At 39.7% G+C, this 18,329-nt stretch overlaps 1 protein-coding gene across 1 annotated transcript; it reads left to right on the forward strand.

Annotated features, from left to right (window-relative positions):
- Positions 1-1,258: 1,258 nt before the first annotated feature.
- On the forward strand, positions 1,259-18,094 carry rps6ka5 (ribosomal protein S6 kinase, polypeptide 5). The gene is made up of 17 exons (XM_042388525.1): positions 1,259-1,555; positions 5,706-5,777; positions 5,955-6,173; positions 6,403-6,518; positions 6,608-6,709; positions 7,379-7,462; positions 7,602-7,705; positions 7,806-7,956; positions 8,151-8,312; positions 9,671-9,796; positions 11,124-11,257; positions 12,075-12,168; positions 13,118-13,288; positions 13,589-13,780; positions 15,942-16,101; positions 16,445-16,608; positions 17,326-18,094. Exons 1-17 carry the CDS (start codon positions 1,486-1,488, stop codon positions 17,629-17,631), a joined length of 2,427 nt encoding a protein of 808 aa, XP_042244459.1. The 5' UTR covers positions 1,259-1,485; the 3' UTR covers positions 17,632-18,094.
- The last annotated feature ends 235 nt before the right edge of the window (positions 18,095-18,329 follow it).

Consider the following 18,329-nt stretch of genomic DNA (forward strand, 5'->3'; position numbering starts at 1 on the left):
TTTTAAAAAATCTGTCTTAAAAAAACAGTCAGGTGCCCATATGAACACTGAAAGATGTTTTCCTCCCTATATAACCATTCTTCCTGTCCATACTGGCTATTAAAAGATCTCCTTTCAATGTGAGTGATGAGGGCCAAAATCCACAGTGTGTCCACACAGTCATTTTGTCCAAAAATGGATTTAAAAGTTTATTCGAAGCTTATATGAGGCTTCAGCAGTCTGACTTAGTCATATCAAGTGGATATCTGCCACATTTGCAGTCTTTTTAGCATCAAATTCCCTCTTTATGTCTCCCTGTTGAGTTGTGGTGGAAGTATAATAATAAAAAGAGGGACTTTGGCTAAAAAGACTATAATGTTGAAAGATATCTACTTGATTTGCCTCATTTGGATGGCTGAAGCTTCATATTAGCTTCAGATAAACTTAAATATATGTAAAATAAATACATTTATGCACAGATGGAGGCTTGTGGATTTTGGCCCCCATCAATTACACTGTAAGTGCATTATGAAGGGATCTTCTAATGGACAGTATGAAGAGAAGGTATGATTGTGGCAAGAAAAAACTAGTTCAGTGTTTGTTTGGGCACCTGACTATTGTTTTAAACAGATAAATGAACTGTGAACCTGTCCTTTAAGTAAAAGAAGCAAGTGTTATATTAGTGTTGTACCACTGGATTGTTAGAAACGATGCAGTAGTGTGTAATGCGTCAGTAATGATGCATCATATTTAAGATACGATAGTCATATGTTTTATTTGTGAAATGTTGATGTTCAAAGTAACTAGTAACCAGTAAAAAGTAAAACATTTGCCTCTAAAACGTTTTGGAGTAGAATTATAAAGTATTATAAAATGGAAATACTCAAATAAAGCACCTCAAAGTTCCTCAAAATTGTAATTAAATACAGTACTTGAGTACATTATTAATTAGTTACTTTCCACCACAGTTCTAGCTCTAGTACTAACACCACTATTCATCTTATTTTCTTTTTTTCTGTTACTGTAATAAATCAAAACCCACCAATTTTGCCAAATTGACTTTTCTATTCTGAACTTGAAAATATCTTTTTTATGTGCAATTAATTGCACTACAATTATTACACTTCTGACCTTTGACATGAGAGTCATTAGAAGGCAGCACAAGCCTTTGGAGGGAGGCGGGATTATGTGTCGCTACCACGAAAACATCCAATCAGAGGTCAGATTCCCACATAGCAACCCCAATCAGCAGAGAGGGACTGCCTGGTTGCGAAGGTAGTGGTAGTGGTGGTGTGTTGGAAGAAGCAAGTGTTTCCTCTGGGCTTGCTTGCTGCTGTAACAACATTCTGCCTATATATCAGTCAAGTTTGGCGCCTAGCTCATAGGCGTTTAATTATCTTACTATATATTTTGTTTTTTGCATGTTAGCATTACAAACTAGCTCGCGAGGTGAACGTAACCTTGTCTGAAAAGCATCTTTGAACATAATTGGAACACGAAATTACGATGCCATCCCCGATGGAGGGATCTTCCAGAGAAGGTGACCTGTTTACTGTGAAACATGAGCTGAAAAACGGTAAGTTTGCTCCGACCCAGTAAAACTCTTGAGGCAGTCCCATTTTATTTGCCATTTATTTTTTTGTTTTGGAGACACGTGTCAAGGGGGAGAGATGTTAGCTGGCTAGCTTGGACGAGCCAACTGTCACTGTCAATGGGCGTTTGAAGTGAGCGCATTAACGTTACTCCAGTCCAAAAATGGCAGAGGAAGGCTAACGTTAACGCTAGCTGACTGTCCTTATGCTGACTTCAAACGTTACGGCTAACTCACGCGTTCAAATGTTACCTAACCAATTTACTAACGTTAGCTAAAGGCTTTCTTAATAACCGTTGTCAACCAAGGTAATAACATTAGCTTAAGCTAGCGTCGGTCGTTACGTGTAACTAGGTTAAATCAGACCATCGACAGAGTTTTTCCAGCAACTTCACGCCACTGTCAACGCTTTCACTGAACGTGGATCACTATATAAGCTGAATTTCCTGTTATTGCTAGGATTTGTTAGCAGTCACAGCTAACTTCTGCTATAAGCCAAGGAAGAGCAGACACAGCTGCAGTGCTGTCAAGTCACAAGGGCTAACGTTAGCTTGGTTTCATTCTGCACAAATGGGGTGCACGTCAACATTACACTGTTAATTTATGTTATAATGGCAGAAAGGTACATTTTTAAAAAAGGAGCCTTTTAAGCGTAACATTAGTCAACACCTTCACCTCCTCAAGGTTAAACTGTGACGGATGTGCTGAATCCTGTTGGCTTTTGTTGTTGTTGGACTAAGTGTTGACATGCACAAGCAGCATCTCAAAACATGACTCCTACAAAAATCAACAGGAAATAAAGTGACAGTTACTGTTACAGTTCTCAAATATTCATAGATGTGATGGTATTTGATTTGAGTAGAGTGGTAATTCTAGTAATTCAATGCAGACGGCTGCTGAATGAAGTTGGACACTGGCTCAGCTGCAACTGGTTTATAATGACACACTGCTGTTCAGGCTGCAACATGACTATGCTGCACCCCCTTTTACTGCCCTACCTTAAATATGCAGTCTGTCTGGTTGTCACTGGCACTCGGTTTTATGTATTGAATTTCTCACAGCTGTTTAGCCTCTGTATTAACTTAACCCCGTGCTGTAGCATTTGATTGCATAGAGAGAATATAGAGAGGATAAAAGCATAGACATGTGTCTATAAGCCCATGTTACTGTTCAGACCACCGTGCAAATGAAAGATTGTAAAAATGTACTACAGTGTTCTTAATTGCCATAATTTACCAAACTGAATAATCTCTGTAATGGTTGCCAATGCTTTACATGATTTAAAAAATTCTGTTTTCTTAATAGACAATGGTTTGTTGAAATTCACTCTTAATTATATGCGTTTTTAAGGTTGATCACTCTGGTAACTAACCAAAATAAACAATACTAGGAAAGCATTTTGTTTTGAGGAACATTGGCATTTCCCTCCTGTAGACTGAAGTGCTTCCTCTTGTTTAGCAGTAAGGCATCATCTGGTTGGACACCTCTGTCAGTCTATTAATAAACACCAAAATCAAACTTGGCCTTGGCAGGGTGAGCTTGACAAGGGCGTTATGCAACCCGAACCTCTGACCTCAATTTGAAGGACAGCGTTGTTGTTTTCAAATGATACAGTACCCTCTTAAATTGCCTAATAGTCGCAGCATTTCTTCTCATGTGTAACAGGAGAAGCAGTGGAAAAGATGAAATCAGCCGCTGTAATTGCTCAGTAGCCTGTTTTTCAGAGTGTGAGACAGAAGGAATGTGTTCACTACAATGGACATGCATGTCTAAGAGCGTGCTATGCTCAGTCAGCTGTACTGGGAGATTGTGATTTGGAAAGACACGAGGAGTCACTGACAGTGTGCTAAATTCATGGAAGATCTTTGATGGAAGATAATGACCTTTTGCTGGTTAATGTAGCGAGTTAGCTTGCAGTTGCATGGAGGATCATCTTATGCTGTTGCATATTTGGTTCACATTGCATTTTTGTTCACATGAAGGAAGTTTACTGATGATTTATGTGCTTTTTGCAGTGCTGCACATTTTTTTTACAATTAAACAAATTCCCCTCGCAAGATGCCTGGTGCTACCAGTATGCGGCTGTTGGCCATACTGTACATTCACTTTAACCACTTAAACTAAAGTTTCCTAACTGGTCAAGTGTTTTAAATCTGCAAAATATCCAGTTCAGAGCTCACTTGTCAACCTTTTTAGCTTTGCTGAGTTTGACTTTATTTCAACTCAGTTTCTTTAAAACAACACAGTGGAGAGTCTCTTTGCATCAAAATACAAGAATACATTATTTATAATATCATATCATAATAATAATAATAATAATATTTATAATGTGTTAGCTAGTTGGTGAACCACAGCATCTCCTCACCTTTCCGTTATTTTCTGGTATGTATTTTTCAGGCTATAATGTGGGGAAGGGCCAAGGTTAAAGTAGTTAGATCTAAAGACTTTCATGGTTATTTTCAATCGTTTGGTGTAGAAAATAGTGAAAAATGTCTCAGATAAGTTCCCAGAGCTTAAGAATTTTTCTTTTTTGTCCAACCAACAGTCTAAAACCCAAAGATGCTCAGTTAAAAATGATATGAAACAGAGAAAAGCAGAAAATCCTCATAAAGTGATTAGTTAATTATTAAAGAAATGTTTTAGCTCTATGTAAATTTTGAAACTAATGAGACCCTTCACATCGATACAACAATCTGCGTCCTCAACTTGTAACCCTTTCTGATCTTTTAATTAGTGTCTAGGTTTAAGTGCACAGTATTTTACTAGTTAATGTTTTTTAGGTCATGTTAATCCTCTAGTGAGTTGCCCAACTTGGCACCAGTCATAGTAGGTGGGAGATTTATAATGCACCTGCAAACAGTGCGGCGGTCAGCGTAATGAGCGTAAGCATACTTTTTCCTGTGTTCCAGATAAGCCTCAGGTGGTCCATCAGTGAAAAAATACTGGAACATGATTTTGTTCCCTGCTCTAGCTGCTCATTGATATTGAGTCATTTTGTACAATAGTGAAAATATACTTTCACACATCATTTTCTGAGAGTGAATGGCCATTAAATCAACAGCACATAATGTTTGTCATTTCCTTTTATTTTTAAGACCCAGTGAAATGGAAGTTAAAGCATCTTTAGCTTCTGTGCTGTGATGTATTTCCCAGTGAAACAAAATATTTGAGCGGTTTACAGTTAAGAGATGGATTTAAATCAAATTCTTTGCATTTAATCGGACTGCCAAAAAGTGGGTAGGGCTTAGAGTTTAGCGTGATACGGGGCTACAGAGGACAGTTGGCTCCACACACACACACCTCCTCACCTGTTGTTAGATCAGGAGGAGGACAAGGGAGAGATGAATGAATTAGACCTTTCTTTGTTCTGGAAATGAAAACAAAGTTTTTGCCCGCTGATATCCAAACACACATCTCTTCTTATCTTCCTATCCATATTGCTCTATTAGTCACTACAACCCATAAACGATGAGGTGCGGTTTTATATAACCAGTGTGGCTAGCTAATCGCCCAAAGTCACATTTGATTAGATTAACTTTTGTATGCACTCCTGAGTGCAGGATGAGTCATCAAACATTTGAAACCGTTTTACAGGAAGACAAAATACAGTGATTTTGATGTAAAAATACTGATTTTTTTGGACATATATTTGGCATATAACAAGAGATAAATGAACAATTAACACAGGGACACAGGATTAAAACTGGGAAAATGTATTTTTCATGTCATGGAGCCTTTAATATTTTATCATTCAAGCTAGGGCTGGGCGATATGGACAAAATCAAATATCACAGTATTTTTGACCGAATACCTCGATATCGATATTGTAGGGATGACTTTTGGTGCTTTCACGAAATATTTACACAATGTTATTTTTGATAAATAATCAGCAGTAATGTGGATATAATGACTAAGTGGGTGAAGTCCAATAATAGAACAGCTAGAACAGTCTGGTAAGTTCAGAAAATTACATCACTTACTCACTTGAAGATGATATATAGTCTCTTATCATGATATCGATACAATATCAATATGTTGCCCAGCCCTAATTCAAGCTACTGTACATTTGTTGTGTTATATAACTGAGTGGTTTATCTGATTCTTTTCTAATACTTGATTTCTGCTCTGACTTCAGCCAACCTGACGGGCCACGTAGAGAGGGTGGGGATTGAAAACTTTGAGCTATTAAAGGTGTTGGGCACAGGAGGTGAGTAAAATTGATAAACTAGTCTCTCTCCCTCTCGAGCAGAACATGACATTCAGATGATGCCAGTCTGGCATCTTATATTTGTCTTTTTGGAATGATAAACATGTCATACTCTGTTTAAGGCTTTGCTCTGCGCTTGAACTTTGTCTTCTGTCTTTTGTTTATTTTATTCACAAGCGTACGGCAAGGTGTTCCTGGTGAGGAAAGTGAGTGGTCATGATGCAGGGAAGCTGTACGCCATGAAGGTTTTGAAGAAAGCCACCATTGTACAAAAGGCAAAGACTGCTGAACACACACGGACGGAACGGCAAGTGCTGGAGCACATCCGCCAGTCTCCGTTTCTCGTCACACTCCACTATGCCTTCCAGACGGACACCAAGCTGCACCTCATTCTCGGTTAGCATGTTTTATGTAAAACCTTTCCAGCGCTCGGGATTTACACTTCTGTGTTATGTTTATACAAGCAAAAGAAAAGGTTAATAATTACCTTTAACCCACTGAAAGAGAGGTATTGTCATCTGCTGAATGAATCCGCATAAGCAAAAAGTATTTGCCCTTCTCTGTAGAGAAACTTGCATTATTTATATATAAATATTTCATTGTTACATGATGTCTTCCGTCGTAGATTATGTAAACGGTGGGGAGCTCTTCACACACTTGGTGCAAAGGGTGCGTTTCAAGGAGCAAGAAGTAGCCCTGTACAGCGGAGAGATTGTGTTGGCACTGGAGCATCTGCACAAGGTGAGTCTCTGATGGTCAGCTGTGTCTGTTCAGAAGTTATCTATCGTTTTATAACTATAATGACCCTCATTTTTTTTCTTTTGTTGCAGCTTGGGATTGTCTACCGGGACCTGAAGCTTGAGAATATTTTACTCGATTCAAGCGGTCATATTGTTCTCACAGACTTTGGCCTTAGTAAAGAATTTGATCAGGTATGTGTCAACAGTACGTGTTTAATCTTCTCAGTCCTTATACTTCTTATGAAGGACTGTGAAAGTTGATGGAAGCTTAACTTCAAAATCATAACTTAAATTGACTTATTAGTGTGTTCTTATAATAGGTTTAGAAAAAAAACAAACAGTGGTTTTGTTTCTCAATCAGTCATCACACTATTTTTGCAGTTTTCACATGATAGAAATCTGTATTTGTGTTTTTCGTGTGAGCCCCTCATGCTGGTTTGAAGTGGGCATGTTCAGTTGGAAAAAAGGTGATGTAATGTACTTCCATGCACCAATCAGAATTTAGCAACATTTGTATCAAAATCTGATGACAGCTGTGGGTTTTTTTCAATTGTTGCCAGGCGACTGTCAATCAAATCTGATCAAACCACCCACACTGATTAGCTGAGGTTTTTTTTTTACTATTAAACTCTAAATAAATAATACACAAACATCTTTTTCTGAATTTTAACTTTGTTATGACTAATTTAGTCTTTCAGGGGCTTTAATCTTGTACAGTTCTGTCATTTTTCTGGCTACTTGCAGGCATTTTCCAACACATTGTAGTTTTGGCATGCAAAACCCAAGATCCTCTGTATTTTTTGTGTTATATTTGGCTTCTAAAATGTGTGTGTTGATGTGTGTGTGTGTTTTTTAAAACAGATGGAAAGGGCTTTTTCTGTCTGTGGCACCATTGAATATATGGCTCCAGAAATTGTGGAAGGAGGAGAGTCCGGACATGACAAGGTAATCTGTAGTCCGTTTGATCAAGTCAAGCGACCCAGAGTCCCCTCTCTGTACTCCTGAATGTGTGCGCTCTCCAGTGAGATTGTTCTTTTTAGTCTGCTAAGCCAAAGTCACGGGTGGGTGCTCTCATGCATTCCAGGCGGTGGACTGGTGGAGTCTCGGCGTGTTGATGTACGAGCTTTTGACTGGCGGATCACCCTTCACTGTTGATGGAGATGAGAACTCACACACAGACATTGCCAAGTATGGATTCTCCCTGATCATCAGCCACATTTTTTTTTTCATCTCTCCTTCAGTTGTAATCATTCTACAACACTGACCATATTTGTCTCACACATCACAGGAGGATTTCAAAAAAGGATCCTCCTTTCCCCAAAGATATGGGACCACTGGCCAAAGACCTCATCCAGCGACTCCTCATCAAAGATCCAAAGAAGAGATTAGGCTCAGGTCCTAATGGAGCAGAGAATGTAAAGAAACACCCGTTTTACCAGGTGGATCTCATTGCCTGTCTTGTTTATTCCATAATATTTAGAAAAACTAAACGGTCAGGATGGGATGTTAATATACATAATGGGGCCTCTTTGAGTGAGTAATATTTAGGAAAATAGAGTAGAGTGTAAACTTTGTTAATAAGGATTGGAACGGACCACAATGTTTTTTTTTTCTTTTTTTAAACTCTCTTTAGAAAATTAACTGGGAAGACTTGGCAGCTAAGAAGGTGCCTGCACCGTTCAAGCCCGTGATCCGGGACGAGCTGGACGTCAGCAACTTTGCAGACGAGTTCACAGAGATGGACCCCACCTACTCCCCTGCAGCTCTGCCTCAGAACTGTGACCGCATCTTCCAGGTGAGAGGAAAGGGATATTAAACAACCAGACTATTTTTTTTTTTTTTGTTTACAGACAGGAATGTTCCTTTTGTGCTCCGTGCACAGGTCATCGCACAGGACAACATCGGTATTTGCATTTGTTTTGTTCCGATGTTTGTCTGAGCTTTGGTTGCAGGCTGTGTGAAATGTTGACACGGGTGTAAAATCGCATTATACATTACCCACTTTTTGTCTGTGACTATATTTGACATACTCCACAGCAATTGAAGTAATCAAGTGAAGTTTTGAATGTCCTCAAAAGGTTGCTGTAAGTCAACATGAGACTGTCTGTATGCTTTGGTATTCAAATTGACTAAAGGGTCTTTTATTGAAGTAATTGCTGCCATATGCAGCTCTTATTGAAGTAACAGATGTGAATGACTATTTTTGATGTAGCTTTGAACCATAATATGGCCCACAACTCCGTGCCAGCTGATGCTGTCTGATGTATTGCATGAAATTTCAACTCTGATTGCCTTCTGGATCCTTGAGCTCGGTAGATCAATAGATCCATTAACTGGCTTCTCTCATGGAATAAAAGGTTACACTTTGAGAGCATCACCACGTCTGTCTCGGTTACGCCTTCAGTCTTTGATTGCCAACTTCATCTTGGCTTTTTTCGCTCTCAGCTGCCATTCACATAGTCTGAAATTTTGTGGTCTTTATAATTTGCAAGCCTAGCAATCTCTGAGATAACGACAGCAATCCCAATTTTATACCGTGCACTTGCTCCCCCACGGTGCCTCACAAAACAAAATTAAAATTGCATTAAGAGCGCCAAGATGTAATTTCACAGCAGAGCAATCAAATATTCAAGCCCGGCAATTTAGGGCATCTCATTCATTCAACATCCATCCTTCCGTCCATCCATGGCTGTCACTACATACCACACAGCTGTGTGTGTGTATCTGTGTAAAAGGGAGAGAGAGATTAATGCCAACTTAGAGCTCTGGGGTCCCCACAGCTGGAATTAAGCAGGCAGCGCTTCACAATGACAGGTCTAACAATAGGAACAGCTGGACAGCTTCTGTCAGTCACAAAATTACCAGAATTGGACTTATTGTTTGATATAGAAACATTTGAGGAAAAAATGCACAATAATTTTTACAATAAATATGTAACTATATATATATAAATCTATAAGTATGTAAAATACATTATGTGCCCGTATATGTCTATAAAGTCAAATGTCATCAGTAGGATGTTGATACTTACAGTATTTTCTGAGGCTTTAAACTGCATCAACGGAAGTTTCCTTTCTCTCTGTCCATATAGCTCAGCTACACTTAATGTCATGGTGAAATGTAAACACCTAAAGTTCATGTGTGTCTGTGCAGGGCTACTCTTTCATGGCCCCCTCCATCCTGTTTAAGAGGAATGTGGTGATGGACGACCCTGTCCAGCTGTGTGGAGGCTGTGAGAGGCCGGGCTCTGCTGCAGTGGCCCGCAGCGCCATGATGAAGGTAAGATGAATGGACTTGGATCCCCCTGTACAAACACACTTAAGCTAATGGCTGCTGTCAAAGACAGATGCAATTTTTTTTTTTTTTTTACTTCCTCTCCATTCTACACAAACTTTTTTTTTTTTTTTTCCTACTTTACTTGTGTTACTGTACTCGGATTCAGTTTGGACAAGCCTGTTTATTTAATGATGTTTATCATGAATGCACTTGTGTGTCTATGTAACGTAATGCTTTTTGAGAAGATTGTAGTGCATTACTTCTACTACACTTATTGAGTTTGGAGTTTTCTCATTAACATCCTGGGTGCACACATGTTTAGACATTTTGAAAAAAATATTGTGTTAATATAAGTGATATGAAATTGAACTGTCAAACTTTGTCATTATCAGAATTTGGCATCAGATGTATCATATTTGAAGTAGAGCTGCAAAGATTAGTCGATTAAATGATTAGTTCCCAATTATTGAATGAATTGCAGACTATTTTGATAATCATTTGATTAATCGTTTGGAGTCATTTTTTAAGAAAAAAAGCTGATTCCAGCTTCTCGAATGTGAATATTTTCTGGTTTATTCAGTTTTCTATGACAGTAAACTGAATATCTTTTGGTTGTGAACTGTTGGTCAGGACAAAAGAAGACATTCAAGGACGTCCCCGTGGGCTGTGGGAAACAGTGATTGAGATTTTTCACCTTTTTCTGACATTTTATGGACCAAACCACTAATTGATTAATCAAGAAAATAATTGACAGATTAATCGATAATTAAAATAATCATTAGTCGCAGCCCAGTGGGGATTGTAATATATTTTTATTCTTTTAATGATCAGTCTAGCACACAGAAGTGTTTTAACAATGCCTCGACCAATCTTGAGTTAATCAACAAAATCTTGGAATTATTAAATCTATTAAATTGAATTTTCAGTTACACATTGATAAACAGTAAAGTAACTGTGTGCTACGAATGTCCTCAGAATTCCAATAAAGTCTTAGCCCGGGTCAGCTCTCAGTCGTTATGTCATTTCCTGCAAACAAAAAGCTAGTTTGTCATGTAGTGATTTTTGGAAAGCTAAATTTAGACTGTAAAATCTTGGTTTCTTGTTTCATTGTACCAAACCACTTTCATGTTTATTCTTTTGTACTCAAATGACTTCTGACAACATTACACAACAATGCTATTGTTCTGGGTTCTTCCTTAGAATGGTTTTCATGAACTTCTACAATATATATTATACAAAAGAGTGCATTTAATTAAAGATGTAACAACATTGAAGTAATTATTTAATTGAGATCGGTCGCTATTATTTGGTCCCCTGTTCTCTCCTGCAGGACTCACCTTTCTATATGAGTTATGAGATGGACCTGAAAGACAGCGCTCTGGGCGAGGGTAGCTTCTCCATCTGCAGACGGTGCACACACAAGAAGACCGGACAGAAATACGCAGTCAAGATCGTCAGCAAGAGGTACGAGCCTGCAGCCCGCTGAGTCGTGTTTGTCCAGCTAGGTGCTAGATTTGGCTCGATGCGATGTTTATAGTCTCAGTGGATAAATCTGTTGGCCACCCGTCTTCCTCTTCCTGGCAGAAATTGTGGCAGTTGTCAGGCAACAAACAACATCTTAAAAAAAAAAAGTGAAATGGAAATACATCTCTGCCCACAAATCTGGTTGTTTTTACAGGCAAACAAATTGAGCTTTGATCACATGTGTTGACTGCAGGATGTTGAAAGGCTGGTGACACTTTGAAGAAACAGACACTCCTCCACCAAACATTATGGCTTCAAAAAGAGTGAGCCGCACTGGGGGAATCCTCCTGACACAAACACTTGGTCTTGAGATACTGAGAACCCAGTAGATATGTTTGAAAAGTAAACCAGGCTTTGTTCACAGTGGTTCGCTGCGTATTAGTTGGAATGTATCAGGGTCAAAAATCAGTTGGGTGCAGATCAAAACTGCTCTGAAAAAACTGATAAAATTCCTGTGAAATAAAAAAATAGAGAATTTGAAGTGATCCGTCTGTGAACTGGTTGGAGATGCAATGTAAAACATCTTCTTTTGTAAGGTCTGGTTTGCCTCAAACAAGTCTTCCAGGTTCATTATACTGAGTGTTTATTTCCTGATATGATGCACTTGTGCATAATTTAATAAAATATCTAGGTCAAGACCAAAAAAGGATGTGAAAACTGCCCTCTGAAAGATTAATTTTCTGACTCCACTGTGTATGTGTGTATGTATGTTGTATTTTGTGACAGTTATCTGGCTTCCTGCTTGTGTTTGCTGCAGGATGGAGGCACAGACTCAGCGGGAAATAGCAGCCCTGAAGCTTTGCGACGGCCACCCTAACATTGTCAAGTTACATGAAATTTACCATGACCAGGTAAGGTTTATTGCGGTGGTTATATTTGCCTTCCGTAAATTCTGTTTTGCATGGCTGTCTGTGGAGCCTGTGGGGACGGCGGCCTTATTAAGTCCTGGAACTGGAACAAGGCAGATTAATGGGGATACTGGAAGCCCTCGAGGTCTGTCTCTATCTCTTCATGTATTGTCCCATAAACATCTCTCCGTGAACTCGATATTTTACACCAAAAACGTATTTTTAAACCGCAGCTGTACAAACACCCATTTTGCGCTACTGAATAGAACCAACCTAGATTCACTTGAGTCGCTAATTGTGCTGCACACATAAGCCAAACTAAGTGTGCATGTGTTCCAAATGTAGCTTACCTCAGTGGTGTGTCTGGCAGTGTACAGGTTCATTAGCCGTGCTCCTTCAAGCCCAGGAGCACCACTTTAGTCCTGATGAGCTCAGTGGGGTCATTACTGTACCTCAGAGGTCTGTGACCCGGATCAAAGCAGCGCTGCCTCACCTCGCCTCAACCGAGTCCTGCCTTTGTTCCCCAGACCGAGCGCTAATGAGAAACTCTACCCCACTGCCCAGACACATTATTCCCTTCCCACTTTGTTTGGCCCCTTTCACTTTTACTCAATACCATTATGGTTTGATCTCATCGTCATGGGATTAAGGATGGACTGTTTTTGCTATATTTGTTATTTAGCAGATATATTCTCGTCCACCGTTTCAGCTGTTTTCAACTCTCAACAAGCTTTGAAAGCAAGATAGACGGTTCATTAGAAAACAAAAAGTTGTCAATGTTTGTATAAGTGCAAAACCTATAGAAATGTTAGCACCTACTGTATAAGATGACTGTTTTTGTAAATATACTATTTCAACAGATGTCAAAGAATAAAGGTTGCACATGTGTGTAACAGAGGTTTTTGAGAAATGTAAATAAACTCTTGTGTATGTTTCTATGTGTTCGCTGTAGCTCCACACATACCTGGTTCTGGAGCTGCTCGGCGGAGGAGAGCTGCTAGAAAGGATCCGCAGGAAGCAACATTTCAGCGAAACAGAGGCCAGCCGCATCATGCGCAAACTGGTGTCCGCTGTCAGTCACATGCATGACGTGGGAGTGGTGCACAGGGATCTTAAACCGGAGGTATTGAACATACATACTGCTGCGAGTAGAAATCTTTTTCTGTCTGAGAACAGTTTGTGCCTTTTCTGATGAACAGAGACACACTGGATCATAAGCTTTTCAAACAGAATTACTGTGTTTCACTGAAGTTTGTATGATCTGTCGTATTGTCATTCTGACTCTGCAATCTACTACAAAACAAGAGTAAAATTGTTTGACCCTAACATGGGTCTTGATGTCCAATTTAGCAAGCTCTCGAGTGGCCCAGTTCTGCTGAGCAGAAAGAAATGATTGCTGCCCATGTCTTGAATTGCTTTGTAGAACCTGCTCTTCACAGACGAGAGTGAGAACTCCGAGATAAAAATCATAGACTTTGGCTTTGCTCGCCTCAAACCACCAGACAATCAGCTCCTGAAGACTCCCTGCTTCACCCTGCAGTACGCAGCACCAGAGATACTCAAATATGATGGCTACGATGAGTCCTGTGACCTGTGGAGTCTGGGGGTCATTCTGGTGAGTGGATGTGGGACGACAGAGCCCAGCTCAGGTTAAAACAAAATGCAGGGAGTTGGATTTATGTAGGATCATTCATTATTTAACTTGTTCTTAGGGGAAAATATCAGCAGCCTGTTCTTTCAGTACTTCCACTTCACAAATATTTTATATTGCAGCAATAAAAAAAAAATGCAAACGTAATAACAGAAAAAAAAAATCTTAGTTTTTCAAATTAGTGCTAAAACAAGACAGTTATCAGTAATTTGGTTACTGCTGCTACAGATTTGCTGGTTACAACTTTTAAGTACATTTGATATATGAAATAAGATATTAGCTTCCTTTCTTAGATTTTTTTTTGCTTAAATTTGATTAAGTTTTTGGACTAATGATTGGGCTTAGTAATCAGATTTAAGGCTTTACTTTGGGCTCTGCTAGTATTTTTACTGTGATGTAATGATGGATAGAGATAGAGATACATAAATTATGGCAGAGTAATGTTAGTTTTCACATTTGCAAACAATTATGCAGGGAGAACAGGATTTAACTTAAAAATCTTAGAGTGTATTCATATTTTAGAGTTTATAAAATACATATGAATTTATACGTCTCAATCAGTTGGTTGAATCAGTCTCTGCTCTTTAAAGAAACATACAGTATATGCCAGCGCTGTACACTTTCATACAGCAGTCTCAGCAAATTGTTTTGACCCTTGACCCCAGTAAGCACATAATGTTTAAATTATGCTGTTAATGATTTGAAACGATCTGGTCAGAAGTTTCTGAGGATACTGAGAAAGAATCATGCCCCGAAATTAAACTTTCACTTTGATGACATTGATGCTGCTGACAGTCAGGAATAGGACTAAATAATGGATCATTGATTAGCCCTATTCAGGAGCATCCTTATTAGCGAATACACAATCTTAACAAGTATAGGCCTACATTAGACTCTCACTTTCCACAATGCCTCAGGAAAGTGACCTGATTATGTGAATTTATAATTTGTACGAATCTTTTTAAAAATCCACAGCTCTGAGCTCCACTTAAAAGTTGTTTTTCATAATACTGTTAACTGAATCACTTCTAAAAACCAAATTTATCTTTAATCATGAGCTCCATACAGTGTTGATTTGTTGATGTTGTGGAGTTTATGGATTAAACATGTGCTGCAAACCATTTTGATTAAGCAATCAACTGTTATTTAACTGATTTTGGCTGTAATATAGTGTATGTGTGTGTGTGTGTGTAGCCGTGTTTGTGCACACACATGCAGACATGTATGTATGCATGTTCCGTTTAATCAGTTTTACATGATATTCATCTCCCTCTCTTATTCAGTGTTACAACCTTCAGCATCCTGTGGTGAGCTGACACAGTTAAACGCTCACCACGGAATGAAGAGCAACCAGCCAGGCTCTCAGAGCTGGTTAATATGAGACGCTGCTTCCCGGCAGCGGAAATGTCATCCTCATTCAACCTTTTTCTGCATAGAGGGGGAAAATTAAAAGGAGAGGTAGAGAGGAGAAGGAGAGGGCACAGAGGGGGGAGAGGGGTGGTGGTGGTGGTGGAGAGTAAAGAGAGAGATTTCTCTACTTGGCCAGTCATCCGTACAGAGTCTGGGCTCTCTGTGCGAGTGCTGCTTTGCACCGCCGCCCCCTGGGGGGAAATGAGAGTAGTGTGCCTCATGGAGCTTTGATGAAATGGCTACTGACATACTGTGTGCACAATGCCCTGGAAGCAAAGTGCACTGAGACAGGGAGGGAGGGTGAGGGAGAGAGGGAGAGATCAGGGCATGACAGATCCTCCACTGCCAAAAGGGCTGTTCCCAACTACTGTCATTTTAATGAGAACTCAGCAGGCAGATGTAAGCAGGCCAAGGTGAGAGTATGCTGTTCATTCAGCTGAGCACAGACCGCTCTTCTGTTTAGTGCTGGTTCAGCCACGGTCAACAGCATGCAGCATAACAATGGACAAATGTGGACAGTCGTGATCGGTCAAGAGCTCTTATAAAGCATGTTGTTATTTTAACAGCAGATATGTTTTTACCACTAGTCTAGTTGGTTTCCCTGCTTCATCATAGGCAACATAACACCAAATGTTTAGATCACATTTAGATTTTTAATCCCAGAAACTGTATGTTCATGTTATTTGATAGCAGATTGTTTCGTCTTTGGTTGCAGTACACCATGCTGTCTGGCCAGGTGCCTTTTCAGTGTCAGGAGAAAAGCCTGACCCACACCAGTGCTGAGGAAATTATGAAGAAAATCAAACAGGGAGATTTCTCTTTTGAAGGCGAGGCCTGGAGAAATGTGTCCCAGCAGGCCAAGGACCTTATACAAGGTGAGAAGGGAACTGTGATAACGTAGGAGTTTTTCACAAGATGAGAGATCAAATGTTATTTAATGTTGAGATTACAGTTTATTAGTTTAGATTTTCTTGTGTATTGGTCACAAAGTTTTAAGATTTTAGTGACCAGAGTATAGTGTAGTGTACTAAATGTAATACATGTGACTAAAATAATACTCATAAAATGAAAATATGGCTATTGTTATATTGTAGTGTGTGGTTGAAAGTAGGTCACAGAAGTTACGCTACCTGAAATCGCTTCCTCTTTGTGTCTCACTTGTGGCTCATTAAGGTATTAAGAGCGCTAAAGGTAATTATCTCTGTCTTGTCCCGGCAGAGCTGCTGACGGTGGACCCAAACAAGAGGATCAAGATGTGCGGCTTACGTTACAACGCCTGGCTCCAGGATGACAGCCAACTTTCCTCCAACCCTCTCATGACCCCGGACATCCTCGGCTCCTCCACTGCCTCCGTCCACACTTATGTCAAAGCTACCTTTAATGTGAGAAATGAACAGAGACATGCGATTGTCAGATGTAGGTCGGGATTTCCCAACCTTTAGGCTTCCTGTTAGAAGATTTGGGCTTAATTGAACAATTGCTCTTTAAACTGTCAACCTGCTGCTGCTTATTGGCTGTACAGAAGTCACTCTGCAGCTCATACTGATTGATCCAAAAGACAAAACAGCAAGAGAGAACATTATTTCAAATGTGTTATGGGGTGATTTAATAGTCAATCAATTAGGAGATCAACAGAAAATTAATTGGCAACTATTCTTATAACTGATTAATGGTTTTAAGTCATTTTTCAAGCAATAGTACACAAAAAATACAAACATTCTCTATTTTCAGCTTCTCATTTGTGAAGATTTTCTGCTTTTCTTTGTCTTCTGTGACAATAAATTTACCATCTTTTGGTTTTGGACTGTTGGTCGGACAAAACAGGCTATTTGAAGACATTGGGAAATTATAATGGGCATTTTGCCATTTCAATTGAGAAAATAATCAGCAGATTAATTGATAATTGAAATAATCATTTGTTGCAGCTTTAGTCCAGATCTCTATTTTATGCATGAAAAACGTAGTTTTGTTGGTGACTTGGACAGCACAAAATGTATGCAGTAGATAAAAACTGTGCAGAAAAGACGGGGAAAATGAATAATTCAGAGAAATCTTAATAACTGACTCACCAGTCCCCCCCTTTGTTTTTTTTATCACAGGCATTTAACAAATGTAAGCGGGAAGGTTTCCGCCTGCAGACAGTGGACAAGGCGCCACTAGCCAAGAGGAGGAAGATGAAAAAGACAAGTACCAGCACAGAGACCCGCAGCAGTTCCAGTGAGAGCACCCATTCCTCGTCCTCCTCCTCCCAGTCTCAGGAGAAGACATTTTCAGAGGGTGACGCCAACCCGCAGCCCTCCAATAGCACGCCTCTCACCACCCCCGCCAACACACCCGTGGCCCTGGGAATGGACTCTGTGCACCAACCAGCGCCTCCGGCCTTTCACTTCTCAGAAGGACAGTGAGATGGCGAGAGGAAAAGGGAGAGTCATGAACCGAAGGATGACTCGGACCAGCGTAGAGACAGCTTTCTCTCGTCTTTCTCTCTGCCCCCGGCAGCTCTCTGCCTCCGGTTCAATCAATTGCATGGACGTCCGCACGTCTCCAAAACCAAGCATGCAGCAGGAGCAGCAACCATCACCTCAATATCAATCAATCAGTCATCACTAGCAATAGCCTATCCCTTTCTTTCTCTCTCGCTTTCACACACAGACTGTATTTATCAGGGACTGGACCAGGAAGAAGTTGTCAACGATGTCCAAAATGAAAGGGCTGCCCTACCGCCCCAGGTCCAGACAGACAATGGAGAGACATCTTCAGTCTCATAAAATTACTGCTCACTCTCTGTCCGCTCCATTTACCTGTCTTTGTCCATGCCTCCAGAGGTTTTAAAGGGAAAGTCATAGTGTTTACATCATGGATGCTTTGTATTTTTTTGTCAAAGGAGAGAGGAAATGCAACGAGCTTCAGCGTATCGTGGGTCCACTTCTCTTTTCTGGGAAGTCTCTGCAAGATGGAGCAGGGTATTTATATGTGAATTTTACAGACTGAAATTTATTTATGATAAGCTATATTGTTAACTTATTTATGGTTCAGACTGACCTGAAAAGAAATAATGGATACAGTGAGTCTTTTAAAAAAAAAAAAGAAAAAGATATTTTGT

This window comes from Thunnus maccoyii, chromosome 16 (assembly GCF_910596095.1).
Source record: "Thunnus maccoyii chromosome 16, fThuMac1.1, whole genome shotgun sequence".
NCBI classification, from domain to species: domain Eukaryota; kingdom Metazoa; phylum Chordata; class Actinopteri; order Scombriformes; family Scombridae; genus Thunnus; species Thunnus maccoyii.